The 12,038-nt window shown below is 33.1% G+C and overlaps 1 protein-coding gene and 1 long non-coding RNA gene across 3 annotated transcripts in view; one reads left to right on the plus strand and one right to left on the minus strand.

The window, feature by feature from the left end:
- Positions 1-4,869, plus strand: part of TLL1 (tolloid like 1) — a 142,055-nt gene extending 137,186 nt beyond the window's left edge. For both annotated transcript variants that reach the window (XM_081959862.1, XM_081959863.1), the window contains one exon: positions 1,943-4,869. In XM_081959862.1, coding sequence (XP_081815988.1) covers positions 1,943-2,077 — 135 coding nt within the window. In that variant the 3' untranslated portion in view covers positions 2,078-4,869. The remainder of the gene's footprint in view (positions 1-1,942) is intronic.
- The window catches only part of LOC309395537, a 448,057-nt gene that overhangs the window by 322,947 nt on the left and 113,072 nt on the right, over positions 1-12,038 (minus strand). The gene's annotated exons all lie outside the window — the stretch shown is intronic.

The following is a 12,038-nucleotide window of genomic DNA, read 5'->3' on the forward strand; positions in this document are numbered from 1 at the left end:
CACTTTTAAGTTTCGCAATTATCGAATTTCTTCATAAAATATCAGAACAGCATGTGTAAATGTGCCATAGAGGTACCTATGCACTAGCATCTTTCTGCTTTTTTTCCATTTTTTCTCTAGCAGACTTTCATGTCCACAGTTTGTTAGAACAAAAATATCTCTGAGTTTAAAGAAAGCTTCAGTGCAGTGAAAGGATTACTGTTTAGGAAAAAAAATTAAACTTGTGCTCAGAAAAATTGTGTTAAAGTAGCTTACTGGATTGTATCAGTAATTTAGTATTTTGCAGTGAAAATATTTGTTTCTTAAAGCTAAGAGAATCAGATAACTTTTGTTTCTTGCAAAAAAAAAATGTTACCAAGAAGCAGATACATAGAAACAATACACAAAGGTGTATAGAAGAATAAGAATTTTAGACATTCTGTTATTGTTTAAAATGATTTCAGAGGTGCTGACTGGAAACAGAAAACAAAACAATTGTGGCAGCTACCTTTTTCATTTAATATAGAATCTCTCATACTTTTTTTGGGAGGGAGGGATTAGTCCTGAAGAAAAATTGAATTTTTCCTGTCAGATTTACTATAAAGGTTTTCCAAGTAGTATTTCCATGTTTCCATTTCACCTTTAACTTGTGACAAAAAAAATTGTTTAATTCAAATGGAACACTCTCATATCTAAACCAAGTTATTACAATAACAAAGAAGTATATAACTTTAGGCCATGTCAAAATACCGCTAATCAAATTGAATATCTAATTTAGTTTTTTTTTAACATTATTTTGTTACTTTAAAAATCTGGTAGCTAACAAGACTTGAATCAATTTCTTAAGCTGCCTATATTTATATATCTTAGGTTATTTAATGAACAGTGAGATTAATTCATTGTGAAAAACTGTTGGATAATTTACTCACAACTTTTCAAGCAAAAGGCTTGTCCTACTGAATACAACCATTAAAGATGACAATATGTACCAATTTACAGAATATAGAATATAGAAGAGTTATAATGTACATAGTGCAATTTTAGACAAACAAAGTAACATCTAGGGTTCGTCCTTCTGGCAAATTCTTAATTATTTCTGCAGTATTTTTAAAAGTTCTATATTTAATTAAGCAAGTATAATCATAATTAAATTTAAATAAAAGCTATTTCTATCTTGCTGTATGTCTTTTTGCTTCACCAATCTTTTGGCATGTACCTCAGCGTACCATATAAAGGCCAAATGCAATCCTTACCCTGCCAAAATAATATTCATTGGCAGATGAACAAACAGAGCATTTAATTGAACAGAATATTTAAACTACCAAGATTCCTTCCTTTAAAATAGCTCAGGATCCAAAAGAAAGAAGATTCCTCTGTATTTATTGATATTTTCTAATGAAAATTTATTAAAAGAGAATGTTTTTCTCTGTCTAAGTAAAAAGTGATATCAAAGGGAAACACAACAAATATTTCTAATTCAAGGCAGATTTTAGTTCAAGGGAAACTTAATCAAATTGTCTTTAAGCTGAAGATGGAAACGTGGAGGAAGAATCTTCTGTTCTTTTTTCAGTTTTTTTTGTTCATAGAGCAGGAGAAATGCAGAGTCTAAGCTGGGTAGTTTTGAGGGAGGCAATAACAAGAAGGAAATGGCTTGTCAGTTCCTACCATCTTAATTTCAGTGCTTTACACTGCCTTTTCTTTAAATAAAAATGGAAAATAAAGGTACAGTATATGGCTGCATCTGTCATTCCAACTTTAAAATATTTAATTTTTTAAAAAAAACAGCATTATCTTGTTCACTTCACTTAGCAGAAGAAACACAAACCATTTTAATGTATTTTATGAAGATTAAGTACACTGCATTTCAGATAAAAAGACAATGTCATCGCTGCAGTCTGATTGATTTATTGTTGTTTCTAGAATAGCCTTGGTAAGCCTCTCTCTTTTCTTCTTCCTCCTGCAGCCCCCGGAAGAAATTTATTCAGCAGGTGATTCTGTTTTACTCCATTTTCATACAGATGATACAATTAACAAAAAAGGCTTTCATATACGATACAAAAATATAAAATATCAAGATAATGTTCACACTCAAAAATAACACAAGACACCCCTTAAGTCACAAAATTAAACAGAGAATGACTGTTCGAAGGGGTGGAAGGATTCTTTTAAAAAATACTGACAGTACTAGTAAAAAGCAAAGACTTTTTTAGCCCATGATTGCAAACAGAAGAAAAACTGAAACATCTCACTCTAAATAAACTCCTCTTTGTAGAGGGGTAGACATTATGGTGACGACATATGGTCTCCATTCGTGGTTGTCTTTGCAAACTGGTGAAAAGATATTGCATGCTTCCAAGGAGACTGTAAGAGCTTTGTTCACAGCTTGACAAATGTCAGGGTTGTTTCCATCTTCAACGACAGGAAAAAGATCCTGCTGACTTGTAACTTTTTGACAAGTGACTTGAATCCGGGAGAGGAGGAAAAACTCACCTGCTACAGAGGTCATGCACTTGAAATGTTGTCTTTGTATTTTTCTTATTCTAATTGCATCGGTGGCATATCCAAGATTTAAAATGTACAAAGAAAAGTTGCGAGAAGAGCAAAGCTGATTCTTTTTTTTTCTATCCCTCCACATACTCATGTAAAACCTGGAAAATTGTATCTGCAAAAATAATTAAATCTGTGGGCAGTTTTGGTTCAATAGCAAAGTAGAGCTGATCGTTGTACATTCATGGTTCACTATGAATACATTCAGTCTTTGGATATTGTCAGTAACTGAGGGTATTAAGTGTATTATTGCTGAAGTACTGTAGTAGGCTAAGCCCTTACATAAGACTATGAACCAAATCGGAATTGGTCTTTTGCCAGCCTCAGGCAAACTTCTTCCCAGTGATCAGCAGACAGAACCAGGACCAGAATAATTCAGCACATCCATCATAAATTTCATTCCACTGGCAAAAATGAAGTCACTCCACATTTCCTGGGAAATGTTTGTGAATAAACTAATTATTTTATTATTATTTTAAGCCAATAAAAATGAGGAAAGAGTTGTTTCAACAACCACAACAAAAAAAGGTTTCCCAAGCAATTGAAAAAAAGGATTTTTTTTTCTTTTTGTGGTGGCAAAGACTATTTCTATGGTGCTATTCCATGGACTTTAAAAGAAATCTCCACATCCCAAGATGCTAGATTTTTGAGCCAATAACCTGCTGATCAGAAAAGAGTCGTTATGCCTTTTTGCATATTAACAGGGACAGCTTTCTAGACACGAGAAAAGGATTATAACAATGGCAGCACAAATCCTGTGGAACAAACTACAATTGCCTTAGAATATTTGTACATGATCATACAGATCTTCTTGTAGATATATATCTGATTTGATAGTGATAACAACTTGAACATTTTAAACCTGTGTTCACAAAAATAATCCTTAAGCAAATTGCCATTCACAGTACCAGATCATTAGTTGTAAATACAGCGCAGCGAATATGTTATTTTTAGAAATTTCGTTGTATGTGCTTTAGGCCATATGTGGATTTAGTCACAATGTATATGCATCATGTAAGTTAGTATGAATGAGTTAAGAGTGAGAAGTGTTGTGTGTGTGTGGACAGGTAAATTGTACTTCATGTGCCAATTTATACCACAATCTCAACTGAGTGTAGCAACTTCTTTAAAGATTTCATAAACATGACTGTAATAAAGAATCAAGAGCTATGAAATGTTTATGTTCCATTAAAAGAACTATTTTGAGATCATTCGATGTTGGTTGCTACTTCGTTTAGTTTTTGTTTCCTTATGAGAATAAATATACTGGCATTAATATTTTTTTTAAAAAAATGATAAAATAAAACTAAGCATGTGTAGGTCTCATTGCTTCTATTTACGGATTTGCAATAGCAAATGACAAAAAAAACACCCCATCTTAACACAGTCTTTAGAATACATTATTTAGGAGCTGACTGACAAGTGTTAAATTTCATCACAAATTGGTGAAATATGGATGCGTTTGTATAATGCATATAACCAAAAACTAGGTAAGCATATTTTAATTTAGTGCATTGTTCAAACCCAGGCTATATGGTTAATTTATTATTCACTGTATCCCTTGAAATACATTATATTCATTGTATTACTCAGAAAGTGATGTAAACCATGTTTAAGCTAACCACCTGCAAGCATGTTAGATAAACACAGCCAATGTTTTCCCTTGGGAATTCAGCAGACTATTGAAGTTTGAAGAAACAGTGATCAAGTTGAGCTTTACTGCATATTTTAATAAGTACAGAATAGCAGAGGCTGTATATTGGGACAGGAGAAATTTGTTATTCCCATGTTGATTTGTGATATAGACAGCACTGTATGTTTTTGCTATATGGCCAAACCCGTGCTGTTCTTGAGGCACACATGTGTGAGTGTATATACACACAAACACAAACAGCACTGAAGCAGACACAAGTTTAGAAAGAATAACATTGGGCATACACAAGAAAAAGTACGGCAATGTATGAGTTTCATTTATAACTTTTGCTTCAACAAACTTCTTAAACATTTGGCAGAGCTCTGAGATCAGAATTATATTGGCTGATTTGGATATACGATTACGATTTGAGAAATCCAATCTGCACGTTCAAGTACCATAGATGTCTACCAAAGTCAAACACATCCTAGCAATAATTTTGTAGTTTTGAATGTAGGATATTTGTATCATGAATTGTGCCAGTTTATTTAACAAGTTTACATTAGGGTTGCCATGGCAGTGCTTGTCTTGGGAATGTTTACTAAGAACTCTTGTATTGTGAGATTTTGTGTGTGATTGCTTGAAAGGCTTGAAAAAAAATGTTGAGAAATGTAAAATGCATTATTTCCCAAATTGAATAAAAATCCTTCAAACTACACATTATCAAAAGGTATCTAATTCTCTCCAGTCTGCAGAAAACTGAATCACTCATGAGTATTGCCTATTTTCCATTTACTTATGCTGCATCTCTTGGTTTAAATTAAAATACATAGTTAATAGGACAGTTACAGTATATTCAGAGCCTTTAAAATGGGAAGATTGCATTCCGGCCCATCGTAAGGCAGTAACAACCTATCTGCACATTCTGGAAGTAATGTAAGCTTCACAATTGAATGCAGAAGGAATTGGAAAGGAAAGGAAAGGACATTTTTTGATCATAATTTTTAACTGAAGAAGGAACTTGGCATTCTGGAGGACACTTGTATATTAAATAATAGCCACAAAAAATACTGATATTAGGAATGTTAACAACTATACCATTTGTTGCTATGTATAACAGTATTTGGATTGATAATATCCTTAATATGTGCAACTGAGTGCCTATTACACACACACAGACACACTTAAGAAAAGAGTACAATTGCAATTAAACTTAAATGTTCTGAATTCAAAAAAGCCTTTTGCTATCTCATCTCTGCCACACTACTAAAGTTACTGTGAAATAGAGCCACTTTCATGTTTAGATATCTGTTGTCATAATTCCTTGATTGAATCTGTTCAGTATTTTGAACATATTGTTTCTTCATTAAAAACCCAGAGTGATGGAAGACCTTTTCCTTTTGTAAATATAGTCCTTGAGTTAATGACCACGATTGGAACCAGCATTTCAGTCACTAAGTGATGCAATTAAGCAAATCATCCTGTGAGGAGAATTGATTTTATGACCATTTTTACCATGGCCATTAAGTGAATCCCACAGTTAATAAGCAACTTGCTCCCCAAATTGACAGGGAAGATCCCAAATTGTGATTGCATGACTACAACTCTCATAAACGCAAGCCAGTTGCCAAGCAACCAAATTGTATCACGTGATACTAAGCGGATGGTACAGGTAGTCCTCAACTTACAACCGCTTGTTTAATCACCGTTCAAAGTTAGAACAACACTGAAAAAAAGTGACTTACGACCATTTTCAGACTTATGACCATTGCAGCATCTCTGTGGTCATGTGATCAAAATTCAGATGCTTGGCAGCTGGCTCATATTTATGACCTCCTGACAAGCAAAGTCAATGGGGAAGCCAGATTCACTTCACAACCAGGCTACTAACTTAATAACTGCAATGATTCACTTAACAACTGTGGCAAAAAAAGGCGTAAAATGGAGCAAAATGCACTTAGCAACATAAATGTTGGGCTTGATTGTGGTCGAGGACTACCTGTACTGTAATGGTTGTAATTCGAAGACTACCTGTATGATGAAAACATACATCTACAAACAGACCAAGTTTTAATCATAATGCAGCACTTACTGATTTTGACTTCCTGCACATGACTTCCATGAAGACACACGACTATAGGGTTATTTGCATATATTATTCATATACTGTAGTATATAGTATGTACACTATATATGACTATAGGTTTTTTTTGCACGCACACATACACATACATACACACACACATACATATACATACATGTATGTGTGTGTATATATGTATATATGTGTATATGTATATATATTTGTGTTACAACCCCTGGTATGCCCAAATATGGGAGGGAACTTACTGCTCCCCCTTTCTGTCCTTCGGCTCACTGCAGGAGACCATCCAGGCAGAAAACCATATTTTTAATGTTGCCTTTGTTATGTTTGTGTTGTATTTGTGCTGATAAATAAATAAAGGGAGACTAGTATAGATCTATTTCAAGCTATTTAGCTCTCATCAGCTAGCCATACCCTTACTGGGATTCGAACCTGGGCTGTATTACATATTAGGCAGATGTATTAGCCACTAAGCCTTATTTATCAGCACAAATACAACACAAACATAACAAAGGCAAGATTAAAAATATGGTTTTCTGCCTGGATGGTCTCCTGCAGTGAGCCGAAGGACAGAAAGGGGGAGCAGTAAGTTCCCTCCCATATTTGGCCATACCAGGGGTTGTAACACAAATACATACCTATTTCCCTGGCTCAGCTGATAAGGAGGAGAGCCTGTTGCTTAGTGGCTAATACAACTGCCTAATATGTAATACAGCCCTGGTTTGAATCCCAGTAAGGGTATGGCTAGCTGATGAGAGCTAAATAGCTTGAAATAGATCTAAACTAGTCTCCCTTTATTTATTTATCAGCACAAATACAACACAAATTATATATATATATATATATATATATATATATATATATATATATATATATATATATATATATATATATATATATATATATATATATATATATATATATATATATATATATATATATATATATATATATATATATGTTTGTGTTACAACCCCTGGTATGACCTAATATGGGAGGGAGCTCACTCCTCCCTCTTTCTGTCCGTTCGGCTCATCACAGAAAACCAACCAGGCAGAAACCCATATTTTTTTTTTTAATGTTGCCTTTTTATATTTGTGTTGTATTTGTGCTGATAAAATAAAGGGAGACTAGTATAGATCCATTTCGAGCTATTTAGCTCTCATCAGCTAGCCATACCCTTACTGGGATTCAGTAAAGGAGGAGAAGCCTGTGGCATAGTGGCTAAAACTCTTGCCTAGTGTATAATACAGCCCAGGTTCGAATCCCAGTAAGGGTATGGCTAGCTGATGAGAGCTAAATAGCTCGAAATGGATCTATACTAGTCTCCCTTTATTTTATCAGCACAAATACAACATATATATATATATATATATATATATATATATATATATATATATATATATATATGTGTGTGTGTGTGTGTGTGTGTGTGTGTGTGTGTGTGTGTGTGTGTGTGTGTGTGTGTGTGTGTGTGTCTGTGTGTGTGTGTGTGTGTGTCTGTGTGTGTCTGTGTGTGTGTGTGTGTGTGTGTGTGTGTTTTCGTAGATTTTCACGTGTGTAGGTATGCTGGTTTTGTTGTATTCGGGTCTTTTCCCGTATAAGGTTGAGATTGTCTCCGTTCCCATTTTAAGCCCACGCTTGAAGATGGCAGGTGAGATCCTGCCGAAACGTTGCAAAAACAATCTCAACCTTACACGGGAAAAGGCCCGAATACAACAAAACCAGCATATATATATATACACATACATACACACATACATACACACATACATACACACATACATACATACACACACACAGGCTAGAATAAATTAATAATAAGTAAGAAAGTAGAAAAGACATAATTCAAATAAAAAAACCAAAAGGGAAAAAAACTGCAAGAAAAGAAAAACAAGCGAAATTTTTAAAAAGTATAAAGAAATAGCTCTATAAAGAAGTAATATTATTCACTGCAGTTATAAGTATGAATATATATTACATTGTCTAAAATTACATCATCTTTATCTCCTTTTATAATCTATCCTATCTAATCATCTGAACCATAAGTCATATTTTTTTTCATATTTATGCAAAATGTCCTTAAGAGTCTTCCAGTCAGCAATAAACATGGATAATCTCTTTTCTTTAATTAAAAAGGTTACTCTACCAGTAGACCCTGTAGGTAATGCTTTAATAAACAATGTTGGGTAAACTAAAAATAAAAATGAATTCAATGGCTGACTGAAGACTAGCAAGCACTAAATTGTTCCCTTCTACTTAAATAAGTTAACCTTTTTATTAGGCATCCTTCTAACATAGGTACTATCTAGGCATTACTATAATAAAAACTTCTTTTCATTTGTTGTAGCATTCTCAGACATAAGGATTTTTTTGTACTCAATTATTAATATGTATGGTTTTCAATATATAGTTTATCAGTGCAACATTTTTACATACATTTTCCCAATGTTCTTTTTAAATGAAAAAAAATTCTCATTGTGTGCTATTTGTTTTAATATAAATTTCCTGAATGGTTATTGGAATTATCAACAATATATGTGGTTTTCGTATAAATATCAGAAACACATGCTTTCGGTATTTGTGTTCCAAATATACAGATTGTCAGCATCTGTGACAATTCATTTCTGTGGCACCTTTTAACCTCTATATTATTTTCTACAGTATAATAAATATCTCTGCAAAACAATTGAAAAAGAATTTGAACAACTTGCGGTATACTTTTGTGTAAATTAAAGCACCTGGCAAAGAAAAGTAGGGACGTGAATGAGAAAATAGAATGATGAAAATGATGAAACAAAGTTATAGTCAGTAGCCAACATTGCTTCATCAAAAACAAATCATGCCAAACAAATCTTATTTCATTCTTTGACAAAAAGACTCAATTCGTGGATCAGAGAAATGCTGTGGTCATAGTGTACTTAGAATTCAGTAAAGCTTTCGACAAAGTAGACCACAACTTACTTCTTGGTAAATTGGAATAATGTGGGCTAAACAGCATCACCACCAGACGGATTTGTAAATGGCTAACAAATCATGCTTAATAAGCTGGGAGTTGGACTAGAAGATCAAGGTCCCTTCCAGCTCTATTCTGAATTCAAATTCATTTTCTCCTCCCTACTCTATGACAGGAAGTGATCACTTTTATCAAGACAACTTTACTCAGTTAAATACATCTCTAGAAAGATAAGGACCATTGTTAAACAATAATTATTTTGCTGAATGAGATATCAATCACACTAGCTCCATCATTACCATGTTATGTAGAGAAATGAACTGAGCTTTTAAAAAAATGCATAGAAAAATAGTTTTTGCTGCTCTTTAGCATTTATTATCTGATATTAAAATAAAACAAACACTATTATTCTGAATGGTCTCTTAATGCAATCATCTACTACAATCTGAGAACTAGGGAATTCAACAAAATGTCAGATTACTGGGTGCATTTTGTGCAGGTCTGTGCTACATTAGCAACTGATTTTCTATATTGCAATTCAAACAGAGAATTATTGTTTTAGTTTAATTATTTCCAGTGCATTTTGTCAAGCTTTCGATATGCCTATATTGAATTGTAGCCCAGAACTTTATAGCATCTGTTTGGGGGCACTTATGTTAAACTAAAAGCATACTAAATATTACACTGCCTATAGGTGAAATGAGTCTTTAGTTTTTTTAACAAATAAAAAGGTATATCATGTCCTCTGACCATAATATCAAATCTTCTTGGTGAAGATGTTGATTTAATATTTCTTTTTGACCTAATCTCTCATTATTTCTGATATGTCCAACCAGCTCAATATTTTTTCACTCCCAAATGCTGCTTTCCTGTTTTATGACTGTTGTTTTCTATTTCCCTATGATTAATGAAGAAGTCAATTTTCTTAAACTCAAACTGCAGTACTTAAATTCATATAACTGAAATTGAAACAGATTAAATTCATAAGGAGTGTGTGTGAGACCAGAGTCCCACTGTAATATTACAAGTAACATGCAGTTTCACTCTTCCTTTGCATTTCCTTTGTAGTTTATTTTATTAGCCTTTCTGCTTGTATCTTCCCTGTCATAAAGATATCCTATGACAGGCTTTACAATAGGTCATGTCAAATTGTTCTTTCTTCATCCGCTTTCCAAAATAAATATTCCAAACTTTCCATGAGTGTTTGGAGCAATAAAATGAAGAGAGAAGAAAATGTATTCTACTTTTTATGCATAAAGGCAGCATCAAAGTAAATGAAATACATCTGAAAATTGCATTCCTAGCAGACAATGAGAGAGGTTACAAGGAACACTTCTGAATTTATTACCATATATCTTTCTGAATTGACTCATTTCACTGTGTTTCTCTTCTTGCTATTCTGTCAACCAAATGATAAGGAAACGTCACAGGAAATTCATATTAATTTGTTTGCAAGGCAAACAAACAAACACAGGTTAATGTACCAGATCAAGTTGAAGTTGTTTGTGAAGTGGACTTAGTATTGATCTCAAAGCACACGTACGATAATTTCCTATAGACCTTCAAGATCAAATATCCATTACAAAACATCATGCTATTCACATAAGGCTATGTGCATCTGTATGGAAGTAAGCCATATTGAAAATATTGAATGAAAACAAAATTAGAAAGGAGCAGGGTGCAATGGAAGCATTCCAGCAAGCTTCATATTTGTTTAATGATATTAGTTTTATCCAAACTTGTGCTCTTCAGCTATGTTAGAGTGTGATTCTCATTATTCTGATTCTGATTATTTTGATTATGTCAAAACTGAAAAGCTGCTCACATTTGTTCTTTTAAAAGAAAACTTACATCATCTATATAAATGCAAATTATTAATTAACTTATTGCAAAGACATTTGCAAATTTACTAACTCATTGCAATTATTTGCAAAGTAACTAACACATTGCAGTTAACTCCCAAAAATAAAATAAGAATCTAGAGAAAGGGTACTATAAAATGTATTTCAATTATAGTATATGGTTTATTTTATTACATTAAACATTGTTTCTATTTTGGGGTTTATTTGATTATAATCTATGCCTGTAGTCCAGTGAAATAATGTAACAATTTAATAAAGTCTGGATTTTATGAGACTTTTTGAATGGATGCTAATATTTATGAACTTTTTAGTTGTGAACAATGGATGGCAGCAGACTCCGTTTGTTGCTGCTATCAGAATTCATTTCCCCAGTTCACTGTTTCTACATAAAATACATTGTGACAGATTTCTTTTACATTTTTAGACACAGAATAAATGTATTCAGGAACATCCTGGAGCAAATGTTGGGAAGTGTAGACTTGCTATAGTTTTCACTTAGTTAGCAAATAAAAAACACTGGATGCAACCGTGGAAATCCAATGTAAACTGCAACATCTTTTACAAGGATGTTTTCTGCACAGGTTTGATTTTTTGTCTTTCTCCAAATCAGCAGAATTACAATTTCTCCAAATCAGCAGAAATACATTTCTATGTTTCATAATAAAAATTGTCAATTTGTCTTGAATGCACATTCCTTTCTTTAGTTTATCTTAAGGAAGAAGAACTTAAGTCTGGTGCTTTGGGGACTGGAACTGATGGGAGAACTTGTGAAATTCCAAAATATCATCTCATAAGCCAGACAGCTATTAAGAGTTTATTACAAGATATCTGGAATATCTTGACTTCTATTGAGGTCAACTTATTTCCTTGAAGAAACTGTACTGTAGTATTACACACAACAGAGTACATGATCAGACTAAAAGTAAATAGAAGATACAGTATGCCCATTCACTATGC

This window comes from Natrix helvetica (genome assembly GCF_964273705.1).
Source record: "Natrix helvetica genome assembly, chromosome: 7".
Taxonomy (NCBI): Eukaryota; Metazoa; Chordata; class Lepidosauria; order Squamata; family Natricidae; genus Natrix; species Natrix helvetica.